At 41.1% G+C, this 24,824-nt stretch overlaps 1 protein-coding gene across 7 annotated transcripts in view; it reads left to right on the top strand.

Annotated features, from left to right (window-relative positions):
• DIP2C (disco interacting protein 2 homolog C) overlaps window positions 1-24,824 on the top strand; it is a 325,883-nt gene that overhangs the window by 158,172 nt on the left and 142,887 nt on the right. For 4 of the 7 annotated variants that reach the window (XM_080385106.1, XM_080385102.1, XM_080385100.1 and 1 more), the window contains exons 2-3: window positions 19,133-19,204; window positions 21,716-21,883. In XM_080385106.1, coding sequence (XP_080241232.1) covers window positions 19,133-19,204; window positions 21,716-21,883 — 240 coding nt within the window. The remainder of the gene's footprint in view (window positions 1-19,132; window positions 19,205-21,715; window positions 21,884-24,824) is intronic. The other 3 variants (XM_080385105.1, XM_080385104.1, XM_080385103.1) reach the window with 1 other exon arrangement.

Below are 24,824 nucleotides of genomic sequence, written 5' to 3'. Positions count from 1 at the left end.
ACTTCTGTTGTTCGTAAAATCGGGAAGGGAAGTTAGAGTGGTTCCCTTGTGTCATGCTGTGGTAAAATTTGGATTATAAATCTCAGTATTCACTCTGGAACTGGAACTAGAATGCAGTAGTAGTTTCTTTTTTTTTTTTGAAAGAATAACATATAAATTGTAGAGAGAGATTTACGTAGGAAAACTCATTCAGATCATAAAATCAAGTCACATTTTTCAAGCACATTAGCATTTATTTCTGTGAGAGCAAATTGCAGATGCAAGTAACTACACAACAATACGCAGAAAGCTGAGCTTTCAGAGGCTTTTTCTTGTGTCTGTACTGGGATTGCTGCTTGCAAAAAATGGAGGCTGTGGCTGAAAGAAGAGGAAATGTAATACTAAATTAGGTTTGTATAAATGAGAACACAGCCAGCCTCCATGTTGTCCAATGTAATGTTGTTACTGAAGATTTGCAACCTCTTGAATTTTCATGAACAAAAGAAAAGTGTTGTTTGCTGAGGTTCACAGATCTGCAATCTATCTCCTTCACTTTTCTGAACATTGTCCCCGTACAGCTCGTATTTCTCAGCCAGAACCAAAGATTTCATCCCATGTCTTGCTTTTAAGTTTACGAAGGGAGCCGCAGCAGAGTTCTGCTCTTAATGTCTTTCAGATTGGCCGTCTCAGCACTGCCTGGAGTACAGCAGGAGCAGAATGAGGGTTATATGCCCATAGCTGAAAGAGAACAGGTTGAGGTTAAAAGAAGAAGCTGTAGGTGGTTTAAATGCTATTTGGGTCCCAACGTTCCATCTGGGTTCCCCGTGTTCCCCCTTTCCTCCCTGTTCTAGAACGTAAGGTAGTTTTGTTCAAAGTTTACTGTGGCTCTGTATTTTGGTGTCTGACAGATGTAACAGAGACTTTCCATTATTTTACTTAGTTCCATTTGTTATCAATAATGTATTTATTATGATGGATTTATATACTCGCTTTTTATAAAAATAAATACATAATGGAATATTATATAGTAATATAATAATATTCCATTCTTATATTAGTTTCCACTCCTATCAGATAGCCATTGCAGCCCACGGCTTTGCAGGAGGTGGCAAGTTTTAACAGATTCTGTTAGTCCTGTATTGGTGGGGTAGCCAGATAAATAAGTAGCCTGCTTACCTGAGGATCTTTCTAGTATTTACCAGTGGGAGCAATACCTGGTGAGTCCATCTCTGAAGATCCACCAGTGGATTAGCCATGCCTTGCAGGCACTGCATGAGGAGAGAGACCTGCCATGGTTCGTGCTTTAGGAGGACAGAAGAAGGGGAGGAAGGGTGACACGGCAGTCAGGTCACTGGGCTTCAGCTTTGTGTGGAAGACTCGTACTTGGAAGCAGTGCCTGCCTGCAGGTTGGGACGTGGAAGTCCAGCTCCTGTGCAGTTGGTAGTAATAACATCACTGCAGCCCAGGGCAGGCTGCAGCAGTGGCTTGGCGGATTCTGAGATAAAAGCAAGCAGTGCCATTTTCTGTAGGACATAGGTACGGTCAAGAAGAGAGGACTCAAGCTGTGAGTCTGGTAGGGTCTTGAAGAAAGTGCATTGAATGACTCTTACAGGAAAGGGAATTCATAAAATTACAAGGAAAGTATCGAACAAGTTTCTGGGGGAGGGAAGGCAGTGGTGAGGCTCAGGACAGATCTGCGATACTCTGTGGTCAATAGAATTACCGAGTTGGATTTTGGGGATGCGTGTTTGGGTTGTTGTATTTTAAATAAGGTCTTTGTCCCACCCTGTGATCTTCACATGTGGCATTAAGTACTTTGGCTGCGTTAGGGCAGTTATTTCCCTTGGGAAATGCAGGATACCTTCCTGTATCTCCTTCTAATCATGGACAGCAAGCATCTTTCTTGGCTCACCTTTTTCTCTGGCTAGTGTCCTCCCAACCTCCTCTGCTTATAGTAGAAAGAAATTAAGTAAGCCTCTTGATAGATACATGCTGAGAGTGGAAAGAAGAGTGAATGCTACTGCAGTACATCTGGTATTCCCTACATAGACAAGCAGAAGTAGTGAACCATGGCCTTCATGTACCTGGAAGAAACATGGGCCTGTCATTCATTACGTTAGGTCCATGGCGAAGGTCATTCATCTGTCAGATGGGAAAAAAAATTGCGAATGCACTCCAGTGACTTCACTGATACGGTAAAAATGAATCCAATCACCTTTTTGATTAGGTGACCAAAAGACAAATAAGCTGAGCTACTTTTTTTTCCTGTAAATTCTTCATACATATGTATGCAGAGTGTAACTTCTGGAATAAGCCATTATACAGTGCCTGACTTCGCAAAAACTTGTGCTTTTTAAAGGGGCTGTTTGACATACAGCTCGCAGAGGTTAAAGAGTAAAAATGTATACACAGCCTGATTTACAAAACCCAGGGCAAGTGTTTTTTCATGGTGGTGGTACAAATGTGCTGTTTGTTATTATGCATTATTTATATTACAGTGGTACTTAGAAGCTGCAGAGGAGAGTGCTCTCCGAGGCTCTGTGTGACCTAATAAGGCTCTGCCGGTGCACCTGAAACTGCAGAATAAGTCAACACTAAACCAGGATGGTTTCTTGGTCTAAAGAAGTCGGAGTCTCAGTTTTGTAAATTAATACAATTTAATACAATTTAACAGGAAGGTATGTCAGTGTTTGTTCCTAGGAGCTGTTACCTTTACAGCTCTTTCAGCAGGCAGGAACTTACCCTAATAAAACCATTGTAGCCAATATATTTTTTAAAAAAAATTAGACTCATATCCTTGTTCATGCACTTTCCTGTAGTCAGCTATTTACCAGCGGTGGCCCGCTGGTAGGTAAAGATACCTTTAGAGCCACTCCTGAATTTGCCCAAGTTCTTCAGAGCATCAGCCAGTCTTGCCTGGACGTGCCTGCAGTATACATGTAATCACAACCGTAGCTGCAGCTTTAGCATCCTCTCCTATTTCAAGCCCTTTCAGTATTTACAAGGCCAAAGAGTGATTTTATGTTGTACCATAATTTTGTGCAAAAGGAGTCTCAGAAACCTTTACACAACAAATACTTAAATACCAGTGTAAATGCAAGTGGAAAACTGAAGGACTTTAGAGATTATAGGAATTTATGGCTCTAGTTTACTGAGATGGGTACTGTTTTCACATTGGTGCTCATTGATAGGACATTTGCATTCGAGTTTTTCACAGTAATCCTGTATTTATGCAGAACTCTTGTATAGGAGTAGCCATGTATAAAGAAATCAGCAAATATTTTGGGTTTAGAAGCTTGGCTGCATTGCTTTTTGAATTAAAATGGAAACTGTTCTGGGATTGTTTTCTCCAGCGTCTTAAATAAGAAATAAATTGATAGCCCCTGGGGAGAAGACGTGCTGTTAGTCTTTTTTGGACTGCTACATTGCTCTCGCTAGTTGCAGCTCTCAAGTATCTCAAGTTTCAGTCCCCTCTATTTTATATATATATATTTATATATATATATTGCATTTCAGACAAATAAAGGAAAGGAAACTGTATGTGCTTATCTGATTTAAAAGCACAGACTACTAAGATACTTAGAAATATTTATACATTTGCCAATTACATTAATCACTTTTTGGAGAGAAGTTGTAGGGAAGAGGTTACTAAGTGTGGTGCATGCAATGTGGTTTTTTGTTGTTGAAAGATTTGGAACAGAATCCTAACAAGAAAGAAGGGGGAAAGCGACTTTCTTTTATTAGCTAAAGTCTTCTTTGTAACATTGAGGAAGCAAAAATAGGTCTTCGTCTTTGCAATCTCTTCAACCCTCTGAAGTTGTGCCATCCTGAAGAAAAAGTGGGTTTTACATCAGAGCCTTTCAAAGTCAGTACTGGGCAGCCAAGGAAAACAGAGGGGGAAGTACAAAGCAGAAAAACACAGAGAACCAACAGAAAAACTCAGTCCTAATGACAACATAATGATTGATGGTCCTAAAGTTGCAAACATCATAAGGAAAGCTTTTAATACACAAGTGTATGTAATGTAGAATTAAATAATAATATTATAAATTTTTAAGAAGTTTTGGTTTTCTTCACATGTATGAGGTACTCCAAATGTGTTCTGTGTGGGATCCGTGTGCCAGGATGAATAATTATTATTTTTCTTTTAAACCTCTGGCCTTGGACCACCTGAGTCTTAACCTCACTATAAAATCAGATCTGTCAAGTTTTCTCAGTTAAGTGTAGCTAATTTCTGCTTTTGGGAGCTCACTCTGGGATGAAGGTTTGTATTTAGAGTTTTTTAGATGGAAACAGTCAGGTCGGAATAGAGATGTGAACACTGGTGTGGGCACTTGGGGTAGGTGAGCAGTGCTGCACAGGGCTGGCAGCTGGGAGCCATGGACTGGGAGCACTGGGAAACCCTGGACTGGAGCATCATGCTGAGTGCTTTTCCCTGCGCTACCCACTGCCTCACCTTACCCGTGGGGGAACTGGCCTGGAGCAGTGATAGGGGGGTGAGAATGATGAATGGCATGGAAAAAATCTGTATCTAAAGCATGTTGAAAATCTGGAATTAATTACCTTGCAAGGAGCCAGACGAGGAGGAACTGACAAAAGTGTGTCAAATAATGAATGCTGCAGAGAAGGTATGTCATGAACTTTTCATGGCAGAGGGTAGGGGGATATTTAATTAACTTAAAAGTTGGCAAATTCACAGTGACTGTAATTAGGTTGTGGAATTAATTCCTCATTGAAAGTTATTGAGGCCAAAGACTTCAGCCAAGCCTTCAGCAAGATTCAGAACAGGATTTCAGTTTTATTTGGGCAGCAAAAGGTACTCTGTAGCAGTGGATCCCAGAAGTTTTTCTATAGTGTCGTGCTCTGAGGTTTAGGTGAGTTTCTAACAGTTTTGATCAAATGACACTGTGCGGAGAAGGAGGATAGATTATTTACTTTCTCTGTTTCAAACTTTTTGCCTTACTTTGTCTTCTAAGTACCTGTAAGCGCTGAAAGACATGAAGGAGCATTGGGAGGGATCCAGTGTGACCACTCCTCTGTTTCTGACTCTGGACAGAATCCGGTGTGGTCGTGCCTGTGTTTCTTACACTCTTCCTGCCATAAAAACTAGTAACTACCTCTTCAGACATTCAAAGCATGAAGTTTATTAGAGAAGATGCAAAAGCCATTATTTGTGTGCTGGAAGACACGAAGATGCTGTCCCTCTCCATCTTACCCGTACAAGTTTTCAGATGCCTCTCACTATTTTAATTACATAATAGGGTGGGAATCGCATTTTATTTGACGAAAGCATCTGATTCTAGTTGTGCTGTCCATGTTTGAATTCTAAAAATGAAGATTGTAGTGAAATCTGGGATGTTCAGGTGGGGAGATAGGCATTGCAGTCTTACCGTGACATGAAATCATCCAGTAGGTGTGACATCAGATGGCAATGGTGAGGCATTCCTATGGGGGCCGGATAGTGGAACCCCAGGCTGCGTGCAGAAGGGAGCAATTGTGAGGTCTGATGTTAGCCTTGGCCATGGAAAGCCTTAGCTGGACAGCCGCTGATCCACCAGGATGTTAGGATGAGCAGTATCTGAGATTGTAGATGATTAATAAAGGTAAATAAATAATTAAAAAAAAGATCATAAGCCTTGCAAGTATTACACAGCACAGGGGTGGTTAAAGACCTTTGCAGTGCAGCTGTAGGATCAGCAGTTCTGCATGTGGCCAGCCAGTGCTCGAGTAGCACATGGAGACTGGGACATGGGCACCCATGACCTGAAGCAGAGCCGAGCAGCTCATTGTTTTGCAAGGCAGAAAGGAACGAAGGTGACTGCAAACGTGATTCTGACCCAGCCTTGCAGCATCACTGGAAAGAAGAGAGGAATGGGTAAAGTATCAAGTCTGGGTAAGAAATAAGCAGAAGAAGGTAAAAGCATGGCTCATGCCTTGTATTTCAGGATTATCAAGTTATTTCTAAATAATTACCCAGGCCACCAGGTGATCTGATGTGGACTTGCAGTCAGAGGAGACCTGTTTGGATGTATGGATCTGTCTGTGTAGGACAGCAAGCAGAGGTACAACTTCAGCTGGGACTTCATCTGTGGCTTTGTCAGGTTTAAGTGGACAGTTGTCAGCTCATGCTGGGCACTTGGATCAGCAGCATTTGGGGGCCAAGCAGCTGCTTGAAGACACAGCTGCAGGACTGAGAATCCTGGATTTCTGTGTACAGGTTTGAAGGCTGACAGCCAATGTGTGCATGTTGGTCACAGGCGTTTCTGTCCGAAGCAGTCTTCGTGTACGTTCCATCAGAATTATGCTGAAAAGTCAGTGTTTTGTGTAGACTCATAAGAGGTTATAAATCCTACCTTAATTCTTGCATTGTTCATTTCTTAAAAAAAACCAACCAGCTACTTGCCAGGCTCTGCTAGTCCTATTTCCCAGCTAGGGGTTCATAACGGAGTATGAAATGAAGTCTCTTGTTGATTTTCTGCATGTTAAGTAATCTTTGTTGGCACTTCTAAAGTATAGCTGTATTGTAACTGTAAAAACAAATGGGCCGATGGCTTTTGTAAGGTATGTGATCCATGTTCCTTTGGACCTCAGGCATTGCGTGTCTGCCAGTTTACCTGCTGATGCACAAAATGAAGTAAGCCGCAATGGCAGTTCCTACAAACCAGTGAATTAAGAAACATTTCTGATAGTAATTAACTACCTGTCACCTTGTGAACAATTGAGAAACAAGGACAGAACAGTGTTGGGTTTGACATATTGATACAAACGTGCATTCATGGGCTTTCTCAGAAGCGTCTACTTCCAAACCATCAGTCCTTTCCATGAAAGCCAAACTGAAGTGCTGAACTTTATCATCATGGGAAATGACCTTTGATAACGCCTGTGAGAAGGGCATTTCTAGTTTTGGGTTCTAGTACCGATGAAAATGAACATTACTCAGTGAAAGTTTGCTGCTTTTATTTTACTAAGTATAGCTATGGTTTAATTCCAGCTTCTTTTCTAAAATAACTCTGTACTGCATGAAAGAAGGTAACAAAGATGTGAAAGCGGTACCTTCTTTCAGATTTGAAATACTGTATTATTTTTGATATCTGAGGGAAAAAGATACAGAAATCTTGGCATAACCTCATTAACATATGAAATAAATCATAAACTCAGAACAGGGGAAGAAAAGAAAATGTTTGTGCCTCTGTCTTACCGCAGCAAATTTCTGTATCTTGATCAAGAGTTGTTGTAAGCTAGATGTGGAGAAAAATAAGAAGGGTGAGAACAGGGAGATCTGATTTTCCAAGCGCACAGAAGTGTGTGCCTCAGACCTAGCAGAAAGTCCCAGGTTTCCAAGTGCCATATTTCACAGGCACAAGAGGATAATGCCTCCTATGAGAACAGCTGCTGTGTGCTAACATCAGTATGAGCTGTCACATTGGGTCTGTAATAATGTCCTGGACCTTTAGGAGCCTTCAGAGGTGCTATAGCAGGGAAAAAATGGTATTGTCAAATATTGTGGAAGCTGTGGAGTACAGGGACACCGATTGTGTCTTGAGGTAATTGAAGGCATGCAACTATTTTTCCTTTTGAGTTATTTTGCAGGCTTAAGAGAGTAGGATCTGAGTCGGCCTTTGGGTAACAGAAGTCCTTGAGTCAGAGGATGCGTATTTTCAGCACTTCATAAACACCTGGCCCCGTAACAGAGAACAGCGAGTTGCTTTTGGGCTCTTCTGTTCTTTTAGTAACACACTTTGAATCGAGTTGAGCAACCAGGTGACGTTAATTCATCTTGCTGTTTCAGGTCTTTCTGGAACAAAGCGGGAAAATGACATGAATATATTTTAAGTTATTTCTTTTAAGAGTGGAATTTCAGTACTTAGGTGCATACAGAAATTACGCTAGTGACAGTTTTCAAATGTTGTTTTTTACATAGAAAAGATGAAGTGATCTGGGTACCTTATTAACATGCATTGCAGTTCATGTATTGCGAGTGCCTTTAAATAGCTTTCGTTTTATTGTATCTGCCTGTTAGATCAAATAAGCTGTCAACAAAATGTATTTTGAAAAACCATCCTAAATTGCATTTGCAGGCTGTGAAACAAGGTTTAATTTTTTTATTTCTTGAAACCAGAGACAGATTTCTTTTACTCTGCATTACCAGGACAGGCATATTCTAACATTTATAATTGGACATAAGATCAGTTTGTTCTGTATACATCTTCCTTAGTTTTGAGCCCCAGATTTGGTTAAAAATCCAAACTGGGTTTTCTTTGAATTGCAAATTAATTGCAGTGAATATTTAGTTATGTTAGCAGGAAAATAAATACTTCCAGTAACTGTGCAGGTTGGGAAGCCTTCATCTTTTTAGAAACAGTTTGGATAGTGGTTATTATATGTTAACAGCAATGGGAGAAAAACTCAGTTTGCTGAAGTAGGCACCTAGGTAATATCAGTGCTGGAATATTAAAAGCAAAAATACTCGTGGGGGGAAGTCCAGTGGTAAGAATTTGTAATTTTCAAACAATAAGTGGCATTACGAGACTTACGAGTCATGACTAGGAATGACGTTTAGGAATGGGGAGAAAAGGTGATCTGAGCCACTCATATAATTTTAATGGAATGGGGTACTTCAGATGCATTTTGAAGGCAATGTAGAGAAAGACAAGGAGATAAATGGAAAACTTGATAAAGTACAACCTGAGTTATCTTTGATAAGATAGGTTGCACAAGACAGGTGTGATCAAGACTCTTGCTTTGTTAAGGTAACTCACTTTTTTAGACAAACAAAGTTTGTCTACATGGAGGCCAGGAAAGCCTGTCGTACAGGAGAGGGTGCAAAAGAATTATTTCAAGATGAAAAGATGCAGACCAGTGGGAAAATTGCAAAAAAAGGTAAAGAGGGTGCTATAATAACTTGGTATAAAAAGTTGAGTCCAGCTGAATTTAGTTCCGGATGGAAATGGATTATTTTTGTAAGGGTTTGACATGCTCTGCTGCAGTACAGGGGGCTGGACTCAGTGACCCAGAAGTTGCCATGTACCCGTCTGATGACACCTTTTAAGACCTCCTGAAGGATAAGGTTAGTAAAACAGCAGGTCAGGTTTTCCTCAAGTGAAAGTGAGCAGTGAGGTTTGTGAATAAAAGTATAGTCCTTCCCCCTACAATGCTGCTTCAGTGAAGGCATCACTTGCAGGTGGCTCCATTTATTCTGTGTGCAGCCTCCGTGTTCTGTCTCACCGGTCGGCAGTTCGCCCCTGACCTGCAGTGGGACAGATGTAGTAATTCAGAGCATTTGCTCTGTAGCTGGGGTGTAATTTTGTGCTAAAGTGAAGTTCCGAGATGCAAAATGATGAATGGATTTTCTTCGAAAGTCAGCACCAGTATGTATGTGCTGTGGTATTACAGTTCAGAAATCCCTGAGTGGAGTGCTTTCTGTGTCTACCGGTAACACCAGAATTGTTTTTCAACTGCGTGAGAGGGAGAAGGGTAACACAATTTTGTACCTGTTTTGGATTAGTTGGGCTGTGGGTCAGGGAATGTTGATTAGATCCGTCAAATGCCCCTGAATGCTAATTCTTGCTGTGTCTAAGTTGTGAGAGCTCTTCTGCTTGCTGAAACCTTGGTTTCCAGGCAAATAGCATTAGGGACCATCACAGCCATCTTAGCAAGAATGTAATTGAAATCTGAGAAGAAATACTGTAGAAAGAGGTGCGGGTTTTGAAAACTCTGTGACTTACTTTATGATTTGGACCATCTGCAGCCCATCTCACAAAATACAACTGGGGAAGATGTCTTCATTCAATGCACATGTTAGAGCACGTTTATCTTCCAGAGGAGATTTGGAGCAACATCTTGCCTTTTAAGTAAATCCATCATTAACCATCTTGCAGAGGGCATTCTAAGAAGAAAACTCTAAATAAAGTAGTCCTGTTTTGCATAGAAATGTTAAAAATCTGCTGAGACAGAGAAGATGTGAGCAACTGGTGAACATTGTTGCTAGAGTGCTCATCACTCGAAGGATGTTGGCTTTGATCTGCTCTTCCTGCAGAGCAGGATGTTGGACATGGTGCCTGAGGGGGTTATTCCCTTTTGTATGCTTTTAAAATGAATATGTTTCCATGCTTAAGATTATTTTTTTTTTTTTTTAAGTAAAGTTATTTTACTCTTGTTTGGAAGCTTAAGAAGTGAACCAGAGTTCCTAGGGACTGGAAGAGAGGTAACAGCGGTGCGAGTTAGGTTCTTGGGAGGATTGCTTATCAGAACTTGTAGGTATCTGGAGGCTTCCTCAAGCATCACTTAACAAATTAGGGTTGGGCACTCTGAGCTTGCGTTAGGGTTGTGTCTCAGCTGTTGGAAATATGAAAGCAGATGATAGGTGTATCAGGTGTTTCTGGGCACAAGGCACTTATGGTTCTTGAGCACTGTCGATGAAGTTTGTGATTGAGGGGTTGGACTTAAAGCAGTAGGAAGTAACTTATTAACTGGACTTAGTAAATTAACCACTGTCATTTCAAGAGAAAAATGTGAATATTGTTATGGAAGACACTTACGTTCCCTTCATAAATGATTATGTTTTTTTAGTTAATCAAAATCGTATGTGTCATGTATGTACTAAATTGGTAGACCAGATTATTGAGCACGATGATCTCCCAAGTGATGCATTTTTAAAGACATTATGGTCACTCAGCATAGTCATTATGGTAATTCAAGTCCCTGTTCACAACTACTTACAACTTCTCAATATTCTTCCACAACCATTAGCGGTCTTATAATTGTTTGAAAAAAAGTATTCCTGCTTCAGTTTCCCCTTGGTAGTTAAGAAATCGGGGCTTTTCTGCATTTACATCCAGCTGTCAAAGTATATGGAAATTTGCATTTGCATGAAGGGTTTTTTTTTGCCCAGAAGAGGTTCTATTTTTACAAAACCTGTGGGAAGATATTTGGACATTTTGGCGCTCTAATACTGTAGTACAACTGCTCTAAATACCTGGTTTTTTTTTTTCAATCAACATAATAACCCACATTACGGTAAAATAAAATTATTTTAGGTAGTGCTGAAACACTTTGATTGTTGACTAGCATAACTAATCTCAAACACAAAAGCTTTATGTGAACCCCAGTCAAAAGTGAAAGAGTTGCAATACATCAGGTAAAAGCCATTTTTTCCCCCTCTCCCAGCATATGGAAATAGGAATTCCAGATTTCTATTTTTACATGAAATTTGGGAAGAGCGCTGCAGTCATACTGTGCAGTATCAAAGGAAGCACAATGATGGATGACAGATTTGGAAATCTGTTGCTTTTTGGAAGCATTGCATTCTCTGCCAGGAAGGTTAACCCATTTGGACTTTTTGGTTAAACTTAGTAATGGCCAAAGTAGTGAAAAAACAAATAGTTAAAAAATACAAAGGCACAAGCAGGAGAGTTTTTTTCATAGGCTGTTTCCTAGAGAACTGGCAGAATAAGACATTGGCCTGTTAATCAATTTTATCATTTTACTTCGATATTGCAGGTTTTTCCTTCTGGAAAGCCTGGGTGTATTTTTCTGTCCAAAGGAGCAAATATGCTTACAGATTGGTTTGGATAATGTATTCTAGATTTTGTTTCATACGTCCATTATATGTTCCTCCTTTAGGATTCCTCCTCCTCCTCTTTTTCTTTTTTTTTTTCTTTTTTTTTTTTTTTTTCCCCAGACATTTTCAGAGCTGGGAAAAAAATCGGGACACAAATTTGCAGTACCCAGCACAGTGCAGCATTTATGGAAATGTTTGATTTGCTGTGAACTGTAAATTCTAAATAATGATAAGTGGAATTATTGCTGTAATTATCTTTCTTTAGGGAACATTTATAACTTGAAATATCAGGCCTGTCTATTAAATAACATTTATCAGGACTGTTTCCTTAGGCATACTTTTCAGAATTGTGTTTTATTTTTATCTTGAGCAAGATCTGACTCTGCACAGTTTGTGTTAGAGACGGGGAGAATAACTGGAACAGGCAAATGCCTCATAGGCAGCAGGAAAGCGAGTGGAGAGATGAAAGATGAGCTTCCAGCAGCTGCAAAAAGGATATACACTTCAAGGGTGCCCTATAAGCCTTATAAAGCAATAAAGGAAGGAAAACAACATTATGAAGGGTCCTAATGACCATAAAATTCCAAAAATGGCAAGGATTGCTTTCATCATATAAAGTGTTCGTTAAAGCTTTAAATAACGAAACAAACTCTTGACTCTGAGAATGGAAACCCTTACTGTTCAACCAGCCTCTGTTTACTTTACAATATTTCAGGCCATAAAAGTTGTGCTGCAGAGATGCTCCCTCCTGGGGAGCCCCGGTGTGGCTGAGGACCGCGCAGGTCAACTGACTTCAGTGGCGCGGGGTCTCCGGCTGCACGCCCGCTCCCTGCCCACCGCCGCACCAGCTCGGCCGAAAGGGAGAACGTCTGAGTCGGAAAATCCTCAGGATTGTTTTCGTTAGCTTAAATTAGGAGTTTTGGGGTTCGCTTTGGAGGAGGTTTTTTTTACTTTCTTTCTTTTGAAACCCAGGAGTATTTTGGGTATTGGAAAAATGTGCTGAAGACTATGGGAGCAGAAAGGAAGTGGGGGAACTCAAGGGGTCATCTGGGATTCAGGGTGGAGGTACTCAAAAGTGTCTTCTATGTAAACTGATTTACTACTCACTTGTTTAAAAATGTAAAATTTGAATTAAAACTTCAGAATTTCACAGATTATGCAACAGATATTTGTCTATCAAAAGAATGGGAAGAAAGTACCGATTTTGAACAGTAATACTTTAAACATTCAGAAGACATTGTATCTTTTATTTTAGCAGTGCCAATATGGTTTACCTTATCTGTTAACAGCATAATCTGTTTAAATATTTTTTCCTGAATTAGAAGCCACTTTAGAAAGCATTATAAGCTGTAAAGTACACATGGAGCACTCTTCCTTATCTGTCATTGAAATTCAGCCATATTCTGCTTTGCTTGTGACATACAGGAACAAAATGTATCCTTGGGGGAAAAAAAATAATAATTCAGCTATATGTGGATAATATTATCATTGAAACCTTCAAGCTACAGCATTCTCCTCTTAACAGGCACTTGAGCAGTACTGTAATTTATGGTATTGTTTGCACTGAAGTGTGGGATACCATTAAGTTTTTTGCCCGGTGCCATAGTTTACCGTTTGTTTCTTTGTCTTAGTTCTGAGTAGTTTTCTGTGCTGCTGATGAGGTTAAACATCTTTTTTAAAAGACATTGGAAAAGAAGGTGGCTCCTGATAGATATTTTTGTGTTCATGTACGTGTTACATGAGATGTATTTGTGCGGTTTTGAGATCTCTGTACTTGCACCATCCAAAATGAAATCCTTTGTCTCTTGGCATATTTTTGGAAGACCAGACAGGGAGACTGTCTGCATCATGAGTGGGAGAAGTAAATGAGTCACAGTTCTCTTATGAGGAGCTTTGTTTCATTCAAATCCCTCTTGCCAAGATGCTGACACTGAATTTGAGTCATCAGCAATAAACAAGTCGTACAGAAAATTGAATCTTTAGAGGGCAGAAAATCATGGGCAAAGGAAAGGCACTCACCGGCGAGCTTGGTGTTAGTCTGTGTTTGAGAGGAGTTATTGATTGCGTTATTCCCTGTGGCGAATTTTTCTGTAAGTGCCTTAAACTAATTCAAAGTCCCAGCCTGACTTTTCATTTCAAAACACACATGTGTAGCAAAAACCAGCAGCATCAGTCAGGCTTCGAGATCACTGAATATGAAATTGAGTTTTCACTGCGCTAAGCAAGGTGATTGTAGTCCCTGGTTTTATCATTGGCTTTGCACCTGTGCTGTGTCCTAAAGGACTGAGATCACTTAAGAAGCGCTGGCATCTTCCAGGAAAAAGGAAAAATTTGGTGTAAGTTTTCTTCTGTTGGGTTTGGTTTATGTTTTCCCCCCCCAGGTATAATGCAATTATCTTTAGCTTGAATTAATTTACTTCCTATATCATGGTAGCAGTCCATCAGGACTGGACATGTTTGTGTTCAGGGAGTGATAATAGATCAGCTAATTTATATTTCAATTGAAAAGGAAACTGTTATACTATATTGACTCTAAGCATTTTACTGTCATGAAAGTAGCACAGCACCTTGCTTGTCTGTGGTACCAGCATTTCTAGCCGCTCAGCTTTTAAAGTGTAAATGCTTTAAAGGAGGGTGGTAATGTACAGATATTTTTCATGTGGAAGTATTTTTCACATTTAATAACCTTCTCCTCAACAAAAAGCTAAAAAGTCAGTATTTTGCTGGTTACTTAAAATGTGCGTTTTTACTATTTTCATTTTAAGGTGTGATTCCATGATCATTCTAGGACATGAAATACAAATGGATGGAGCTGACTCATGGAGGGGCCAGGAAAGGGGATAGGGTAATAGGAATGACTTCAACATTTACAGGCATTTCTTACTCCTCAAAATGTCTTGTGCAACATGGAGTATCCCAAGGGGCTCTCTCTCCTTCCTGGCTTGTGATGAGCATGTGCTGTGGTTGTATTGCTGCGACCTGCCTCCCCCTGCTTGTCCCCGTTGTCTTTGTAAAGAGGCAGAAATCCAACACTGTTGAAGGAAAGAGAAAAATACAGTAAATTTTCAAAGCAAATGGAGGGTATAATGCAAACAGTAGCAGTTGTGGTGAGCGTAGTCGAATGAACTCGCACCACAGAGCTGCTTTGCTAAATATAGCTACAAAATACTTGTTTGTGAGTGCTGATGTAGGAGAGCATTGCCATCTGCAACTTGGCAAATTGCAGAAACAGGGGCACAAATCACAAATAAAGAGAGATGGCAGTAGGATTACAGAGTGACAGAGCCCTGGTTACATACTCTGCTCTTCTGGGCAGCCTTCTTCCTTGGAGGGTTGGATGGGCCTCCGTTTGTCCTGTCCCTTCCCTTGCAGAAGGGGCATTTTTCCCTCTTGTGCCTGCAGAGTCTCAGGAGGAGCAGAAATAAGAAATGAACTTGGTCTTGTGGAAGAAGGCTTGTTGTACTGCCTGCCTGTTACAGAGCAGTCCTTGACAGTCAAATTGAAATATGGATGGGGGAAATATCAGGGTGAAATCTGCTCATTGTTGGTGAGTTCAGGGTCCAGGGTTTGTGCTCTGCTCTCCCCGCTGACCCTCCGGCACAGTACCCTCCAGAGTGCACGTCTGTGGCCCTCCGAGGGTGGGAACCCATCAGATCCCTAGTGGAGGCGAGGAGGAGAAGGACGACATGTCCAGAGGAAAAAAAAAACAAAACTGGAGAGCGCTGGTGCAGATGGAAGGCTGCGGTCCTTGGGTGCAGTGAAGTGAGTGCAGCTGGGAGGAGGGGAGCGAGGAGGAGGAGGGCCTGGGGACCAGCTGTGGGATGAAGCTGAGCAGTAGCGGAGCAGGGCAGAGCGCTTGGGAGCAGAGCCAGGGCCAGGGGCTGGGGCCAGAGCCAAGGAAGGAGCCAGGCGGGCAGAGCAGAGGGCTGCAGGGAGCTGCTGAATGGAGGTGCCACCTTTTGGCTGCCCAGCATTATGTCATGGTGCCTTGTCCCAGGGAGACCCATCCCCAAAGCTCCCTGCAGCCGCCTGCTCCGGCGTATCCCTGGTGCTGGAGTCTTTTCTTCACCTCAGTCCGTGGCCTGGCCTTTTCCCTTGAACCCACTGCCAGCCTTGTCCTCTGCTCACAGCGGCGTCTCTCCCGGAGCTGGGCTGTGCAGCATCACCGCCGGGCTCAGAGATACCACACAGAAGCAGGCAAAGGAGCCATCAGAAGAAAGCTAGAGAAGGATGCAACGAGGAGGTCTAAATTTGCAGGGGCTTTGAGCGTTTTGTTCATGTAATAAATGGAAAACCCAGCATGTACTCAAAGGACGTTGTGGATGAGACCCTTTTCCCTCCTGTCTTTAGAGGTGGACTCTGAATGCATGCAGCAACATCCCGAGAGTCTGCTGGCTTTTTAGGAGAAGGAGTGTTAATGAAAAACAGAATTGTAGCATAAATCCTCTGTTTTCATTGCAAGGAAGTGTAGTTCTTGCAATCCTGTTGATATTCTCCAAAATGCCAAGCCCAAATTCAATATTGTACTGTAGATGAACGTGATCTAGCTGCACTGATAGCTGAAAAGGGTTTTTTTTTCTCAGATGATACTTCTAAAATTATTGCATTAGTTTGCAAAGGAATGAAGGACATAGACCAAAGGTCTTAATATTGTGTTTAGAAAAGTGAGTGAATGGTAATTTATGATAAAGGCAGAGTTTAAGCTCAGTTAACTTTTGGTGAGCTATGTTAATTGTATAGTAGGAGCTTACACAATGAGTTCAACAGAGCTTTGAAATGCAGTAGTTTTGCGTATGGTATGTTGTAGTAATATTTTAATGGTTAATCAGTTATTGTTGGTATCCTGAAGTCAATCTACCTGAAAAAATACAAATTGGTACAAATACCATTAATCCTGATCAATAAAACATAGTACTTTCCCAGACTACATGATGCAGTCGTCTTCCTTCCACCTCAGAATGGTAACAGTGATACTACAATGAAAATCTGGTGATTTTCTATTTTTCTTTTACATGGCTTTTTTTAGATTTGGTTACCAGGGCAATGATGGACATGATTATAGAAAGATTAGTGTTTATTCTAAATGAATTGGCTGCTTGCTCCTGGGAGTAGAAATAATTGGATATTAAATTGTCTCAAAGAATCATTTTTTTGGTGATTTTTTTGGTGGAGACAGTGGTCTAAGGAAGAAGTCACCATTGTTTTTTCTCAGAATAATTCCTTTATGTGGTGAACTTCAAAAAAGTAAGTTTGGATACCAACTTGAATGAAAACTTAGTATTGACAAGAGAGAACACTTGATATTTATCTTTTCCACTTCGGTGCCAAAGAAATTGCTTGTTCTCTGCATTTCTTCCCATTAAGGACAATATAGGTTTAGAAAGTAGTGGACAAATCTTATATTGCACGAATGGGTTCAGGCTGCGCGAACAATGTCTAGAATGTATAGCTTGAGACACCGATTGCCATGTGTATGTACTACCATGTGTGTCGAAGAGGAGCCGGTAGTTAAGCACCTGTTCTTAATAACAGTTTCATATTTAAAATGGCATTACCAACTTGCGTGTACCACCATGGAGCTGTGGTTCTCCGTAGGACATCTCTGTTCTCGTTAAAGAGCAATAATAAAATAAGAAAACCAAATTTTTACTCGAATTGAGATACGTCTGGAATGCCTAAGAATTTGGTATTGAGGAACACAGGAAATCAGTGGTAATTTCTTTAGCAAAACTTTTAAAGATCATTTTGTCCATATTTTACAATTTTCAAATAGAAATAAACACATTTTTCATTAAAACATTTTAATGAAATGGTATCTATAGTTACTGTCTGGTTTGTGAGAAGGTGGTGATTACAATGGAGAGTTTCACTAGTTTGAACACATGCCAGAAGTATTTAAAATGGGAAGAAATGTGCTGCAGGTGTCACTGGGTTTGAACTTTAAAGGTTTAGGTCCTCTTGCCAAGTCTGCCACTTCTTCCCTGGGTAAATATGGGACAGTTATCACTTGCAGTGCTTCACTCTCACTTCCATCATTTAAAAACACAGATATTTTAGTGGACTTCTTTTGTTGAGCAGTTTGAGATATGGTAGTGAAGAGGATAGGTGTTATTTTAAGCACTGTTTTCAACCAGGGGTGAGGGGTTGGCTCAGGACACTGGCAGGGAGGCTTGGAGAATTTTGCCTCCTTATTGCTTATTGGAACCATCCCCAAGAAAAGGTCTTTCATCGAGGAACATTGGAAGATGTTTTAATGTAATTACTGATTTCAGACAAGCCCACAGGAAGCTCTATCTGTACGTTGGTGCTAATTTAGCATCCGTTTACCCAAGCGGCTGGGGTTGAAATGAGGATGTCATTCTCTTGGCAAATGGTCTCCTTAGGTGAAGGTTGAATGCAGGGGTGGAACGCATTACTGTGTCTAGCAGGACATTACTGCCAAAGCTCCCCTTCTTTTTGTGGTTTCTGCCCTCCTAAGCCCTCAACCTTTTACAAACACAAGTCCAGCGTTGCAGCTGAGCGGTAACAGCGTGATTGAGTCTCACAGTAGCAGATACGCTTATTGAAAGGGCAGGGAGTACAGTGTTACTTCAAAGATCTTATAATTGTCAACCCCATCTCTCTTTTTAGCATCCCAAGCAGCTTGTATTGAATTTAATACGTACTTTTATGTGTGTGCACACGTGTTCACGTATTTGGAAAGAAGAATCTGGATACCTGAATTATACTTGAAGAACTATTTGAACTATTAAAGGTAGCTCTAAAGCTCCAGAGCCAGGACTGTATCCCAGTTTTGGTGCTAAACCTCTCCTGAACTCTAATAAGACTGAAGTTATATGGTTTTTTTAACATATCTAATTATCCACCACTTTTTTTTAGGAAGCTTTTACAGAAAAGTATTTTTTAATCTTTACATTAAAAGAAACTTACCCGAGGAAATTGCAGACACAGTGAAGGGTAATGTATTATTGAACTTAAGAAATTCAGACATTTGTCTCCAAAATTTTTTTGGAGATCTAATTGCAAAGTCAGACAAAGAGTCTGTATGGTACTATTTTCTAGCAGATCTGTGGTAGATTTGTTTTGTTTTGGTTTTGTTCCTCTCAGTACTGCTTAGAAATCAGCTAAAACATTTATATTGCAGAAATGATATAGCAGCAGTTTCAAGTCTTTTGTGCCTTACATGCTTTATTAGAAAAATCCCATTAATGATAGAAAATGCTAATCAGTGATGTGTTTTGCCAGCCACCACAGGCCCCCGCACTCTGTGTAATCCATTGTTTATTAACCTAATGAAGGTCATTGTAGCTTTTGAAAGCTTGTGTAACAGCATATCAAAATGGTTTTAAAACTCTGTGCCACTGGACTCCAGTGCTGGAATAAATCAAGGCTGGGTATTTACTTGTCAGAATGGCTCTGGCGTAGATGAGTTCTTTCTGGGAGGAATTATCATATTGTGCTTTTCATTTGTTCATTATAATTGTCAAGACAGACAAACAGTGCAGTGGTGGCTAAGCTGATGGTGCTGCCATTAAACAGCTAGATACTGTTTTTATCCACGTCTTATTGATTTTCATTTTCTTTTCTTGGCAGGTGACATCACACAGAAGGGATATGAAAAGAAGAGATCAAAATTAATTGGGGCCTACCTGCCACAGCCTCCCGGTACGTGTATCTATGCTTTCAATATATGAAGATGTCAAGTGTACTGATAGTTGCCACCGTAAAAATCTGCATCTCTGAAGAAATATATGTGGCAGAAACAAAGCTATTTTATGCAGAAAAAGCTTATTCCATCCATTTTATGTGTATTTATATATATATATATATGTCTGCTTTGATGTGTGCGTACATTTTTTACATACGTTGCTGTGGGTTTCGCAGTCGTGTCTGGATAATAAAGTCAGCCAAGGCTTGTTAGAGAGGCATTGTTTGTTAGAAGCAGTCCAAAAATACAGGTGAAAACATAATGTCCTAACTCATTAAGACCTCAGCCAAGTAAAGCTTTCTGAACAGAGGCATACACAAGAGTGGAAGAGAACTTCAGAGCTTGATACCTTCCAACATCTCTGGGTTTCCTGTCCAGGTCTGCCTTCTGAAGATGCTAGAGAGACCAGCAGCATCCCTAGAGTTCAGCTTGTCCCGTAACATGTGGGCAACCAATCCTTTATACGTACTTGGTCTCAGTGTTGAGGGATGGGTTGCGTGCACTCGGCCAAAAGGTATAAAAATATCTTCAAACGGAGTTTAATAATGTATCGCTTCATTGAAATTTTTTCATAAATATGTGTAAGAACTTTTCAGAGTTCTTTCACTCTTCTGAGGTACTGGATCGTGAAGTTGAATATGTATTTGCAGGTATTGGTGTTGGCCTCAGTTTTCCTCTGAGCCCTGTTTTTGTTGCAGGCCTGGGAACCAGTTTCCTCCTCCTTTTACAAAATCATGCTTTTAGGGTGGAGTTGATGGTTTTCTATTTAAACTGCTCATGTGTGGAGGCACTGCCTTGTTCTCTCTTCTGCAGGTGTACATATATTAGCTAGCTCCATAGCAGAATGGTATTTTTGTGCCTTTGGATTTCACTTGGTCTGCTCCACTGGTGGGAACTCCACAAAAGAGATCAGTGTTACAGACACATCTGTTTTCTGAAGTGATACAGCCTGATTTGAGGGTGTCTGTGACATTTCCTAACCATTGGGAGCCACTAGAGAATGAAACAAATCAAATCAACAGAATTAGAATACCAGAGGTGCCGTTATTAAATTTCTGGGTGTTTTTTGGTCTGACCAGACTATCAGACATACAATAGTCTTCACAGTATGTTCTCATGAGACCTGCTTAGGTTTACTGAGTTATGGAGAGACTGTTGCCTCACAGTAATTCTCAACACAGCGGTGCAGTTGGTGCTGGTATTTGTTTATACTATCAGTTGTGCCTTTTTTTCCTTCACACAAGAAAATGCAGCGTTTTCCCCAGAAAGCTCATAGTCTTCTGGTCAAGCTGTTTCCATGGCTGAAACTGCTGGGGATTCATCATGCATGTAATGATGAAAGGAAGAAGGTGAAGAACCCTCTGAGGTTTATCTTTCAAGGTCTCTGTAGTGATATTAAAGTTCTCCGGTGTAAAGAGAAGCAGAGGCATCTCTGTAACTCAGTCCGATAGTGGGGTCCATTCAGTAATTTGAAGAGGTTGTGATTGAGGTTGTGCAGCTGGTTTAGGTCTGCTTTAAAGATAGGATGAAGTGAACATTTTCTGCTCTGCCACTTCCCAGAAAATCCTGCACTAATAATGTGGGATATGGATGAGTGAAGGAAGATTATAATAGGATGAAGAGGAAAAGTACTGAAATATTGTCCACTGTTTTCTTGTACAAACATCAAGCTCAATCATTTAGCTGATGGCTAAATTAATTATTTTATTATCGTGGAAGACACTGCTTCTTCTGTATTGAAGTGTTTTCCTCCAGAAACTGATATTATTTGTGCTTGGGTCTTTGCTGTCTTTGTACTTTTTGTTTGTTTTGTTGTGTTACCTTTTGGACAAAACTTGAAACAGTTCAATTTGAAATTCTCCTTCTAAGACTTTACTGATCTGAATGGCTTGAGGTCCCTGCTCATGGGGTTGGGGGAGGTGAATCATTTCTAAGAACAAATAGGATAACAAAACAGATGCTGCCTTTTGTAAGCCTCTGTTGATATCTGAACAACCACATACATGACCAATTAGTCATTTGGACTTCTGTTGTAATTTGTTTTGCTGGGGAACTGCAAGAATTTATAAGCTTTGCTGGTCTTGGATCTTGCTGTTAAAAGGGAGTAGATGTTTTGGAGGTATTTTAAAACGGTACGGAAATGGACACTGTGCTTTTGCTGGGATTGGAGGTGTTGGGGAAGGGCAGGGATTTGCATTCTGTGATGGTGTTCAACAAACTAAAGGAAATCCAAAGGCAGTTCCCCTCTGTTGGGACATCCAGCCCTCGCTGCACCTTTGCTAACATTACTAACGCCCATGTTGGCAGAGTGGAACATTGACCCGCGTTGGCTCCGTGAGTGTCCTGTGGTGTCTGTGTGTGCGTGTGCGTGTGTGCTCTACTGCATGGGGGCAGCAGCTCCATTCGTTGCTGTAACAAATGTAAAAAAACTAAACGTGAATTAATTAGTTTTTTTCAACTTGTTACAGCAGCGAATGGAGCTGCCGCGGTACGGTGTAGACTGCAACACAGTGAAGGAGCTGCCAGAAGAGTGCTCCGCACTGCCAACATTGGTGTCTGTGACATCCGGGAAGCGGCCGCTAGAGAGAGAGCAGCCAGCACAGCAGGAAACCGGCCTCTCTTTTATTTTCGGTTTGGTGAGCACAATGAATGTATCTTTTCCAGTCCATATCTGTCTGTAACCGTGCCTCATCTGGAAGCCTCTGGTAGACACCTACATCAATATGATAGACCAGGAGCTGCCAGGGACAAATCAGGGCAACCCAAGGAGAACATCTGGAAGGCCGTTACCGAATTCTGTGTGCCCAGGAGTGCAGTGATGGGAGGGGAGAAGGAACGGTCCTTCTTACTGTCATTTGAACGTTAACATCTCTCTAGCTTCTATATGGTGGATACGTCAGAGGAGGTTTCATACAATAACTGGCAAAACAGAGGAAGGCATGTGTTTCTAATTCCCTTTTTGGCACTGCCTTTTTACAGGGCTCTGGACAGATCCGAGCCTACCAGAATCTGGAGGAAGCTATAAAACTAAGCACCCCTAATTCCATGCTATTTTCAAGTAGAGATTCCTGCCTGAGCTCCATTCACATCCAAACCATTCTGAAGCAGGCTGACTTTTAGAAACAAGCATCAGGATGGTAGAGCAGGCTGGAGCAAGAACATTCTGCAGGGCCACGTGTCTGCAGTGTGGACTGGCAAGGCGTGAGCCCAGCCCTGCCTGCATAGCTGTGCCTCTCAGCAGATACCCGTCCTGCCTGCTGGGGGTGGCCAGAGGCTGGTGGCCAGCAGCCTGCTCCTACTCCCTGGGTTTGTAGCAAGGCTGCAGAGGATTCACAGCCCCTCAAGACACCAGATTTTCTCTTGCCAGCCATGTTGACACATGGACGATATCACACTCTTGTCTGTGTGCTTATCCACGCACCCACAAGGCAGTCCAGACATGGTATAAGAAATGGCTAGAGGGAAGATAAGATCTGCAGTTCTGTCAGGACAAGACGTACCTGTAAAAAGATGTTCCCTTTGAGAAACCTTCCCCACTCATTTTCAAACCAATTTGATGTAATACTATGGGAGAGATCTGTATTGGATTCTGACTGTGGTGTTTGTATTTCTCCTCTTACACGGGACTGGCTCTAAGTCAGGTTCTCTCAATCTGACATGATTAACTTCCTCTGTCTAAGATTTTTGCAAAATGGGAATGATTAAATTGCAATTTCAGGTTTAACAGAATTAATGATATAAAATCACTTAAGTGCTAAATGTAGGCAGTAGAAGGGTTGGCTATATATGTATATAAACGTGCATACATACATGGTCATTTTGTTGTGCTCACTGGGATGCTGTCATTTTAGAAAGGGAGAGCTGTTACTTTTCAGTAATGGGGTTAATGAAAGGTGAAGCTGGGCAACCACGCGGCTGATACTCTGCCAGGTGATGTGAGTTCACTCGTAGGCTCCCTGTTTTGGACAGGACAATCCCAGAGAGTACAGCAAACGTGCAGCAAGTGTGACACACAGGGGACATGCTGGATCGGCTGCACATCTGCAGGTTGACTCTGCAGTGAATGCACAATAGGCCTGTCACATCCAGATGCTGCACAGACTGCACATATGCAAAGGACATTTGTACTGTTCCATTCAGGCTGTTGAACATCCAGAAATCCGGAACGGATATGCTGTGTTTGGCAGTGTTAATGGGAGAAGGGATAAGGGGAGCCCCCTTTTTCTTTCTCATTAAATCCCCACCTGCTTTAACTTAGGGAGACAAAGGTACAGCTTTGTTTCCTCAGAATGCCTTCTCAGGATCTCAGTTTGTAGCTGGAGATGTTCTGTGTGCAGAGTAGGTTTTCTTTTCTCAGTTTGCTCGTATGTCAGATATCTAAAAATAATAGTGATTCTGGACTTTATATCTGCACATGTATCCCACTCTCTCTTGTGCTGTGACCTTTCTCTTACTGCCTCTGTAGAGGAGCCATGACAGCCAAGAGCTGCAAGAATAACCACTTAAACGGGCTTTTATTTGCAAATATCTTTCTGAAGATTGTCTTGATTAGATCAGTCAGTTCTGGGTAAGATAACATGTGGACAGCTGCATGCACACTGTTAAGAGAAACCCTCCCTAGATGAAAAAATAACTAAATTACCTGCATCCCCCATAAGCTGTGTTTTTGCCCAGTTTGCTTCCAGACTTTTGCCAGGAAATGTGATTGAATAATCACAGAACAGAGACAATGTTGTTATCAATTAAGCTTTGCTTCTAACAGCTTAGACATGGGTGGTTCATTCTCTCTTAATCAAGTGCTGTGTCTACACTAGATTACTTTCTGTAATTTCCCATCATTGGTACCACCAGCGTAGCTCTATTTGTAGTGTAACCATGTAGACCAGTCACCAGTGCTTTATTTATTATGGCTAATAAACCTGTGAGACGCAGTGTTTAAAAGGCACCTGCTGCTGCTTTCACAGGCCTAGAGACAGATCACTGCATCTCCTGCTGCTGGAGCCCCGACAGCACAAGCACGGGGAGATTTCAGGCTATGCAGTGCAGAGAAGATAATACATTTGCACAGAAGATCCCTTTACCGTATGAAGAAGTAATTTTCTGTAGAATTGCAGGAGCTGATTTTCATAACCTCTGTTATTAACAAGACACATATATTTATATATATGTAATGTGTGCATACATTTGCATACTTTTCTATGTGTATGCGTGCATACATTTGCTTTCAGCTGTTCCTGCTGCTAGCCCTTTGGGCAGTCAAAGTAAACTTGGTGATTACAATTTCATTTTCTCTTCCACAGACATCATTTGGATTGCAACATTATTTGGATTGCAAAGTTTGCAAGGAAATGTTTAAACAAAGCTTGATTCTGGAATTGAAAAAAACCCCTCATGTATTCACTTTATTAATAATACTGAGTATTCCTATCACATCTGGTTTCCTAATTCTTAAAGATCTTTTCAAGGGATAACCACGATGGGGCATTTCAAAGCATATATGTGTGTTGAGAACATGGGTCTCTGTGGAAGGCATATGCATCACACAACTCATGGACACATTTCTGAAGACAGTGTGAC

Source organism: Falco punctatus, assembly GCF_963210335.1.
Source record: "Falco punctatus genome assembly, chromosome: 4".
Taxonomy (NCBI): domain Eukaryota; kingdom Metazoa; phylum Chordata; class Aves; order Falconiformes; family Falconidae; genus Falco; species Falco punctatus.
This window is presented reverse-complemented; position numbering and strand designations above follow the sequence as displayed.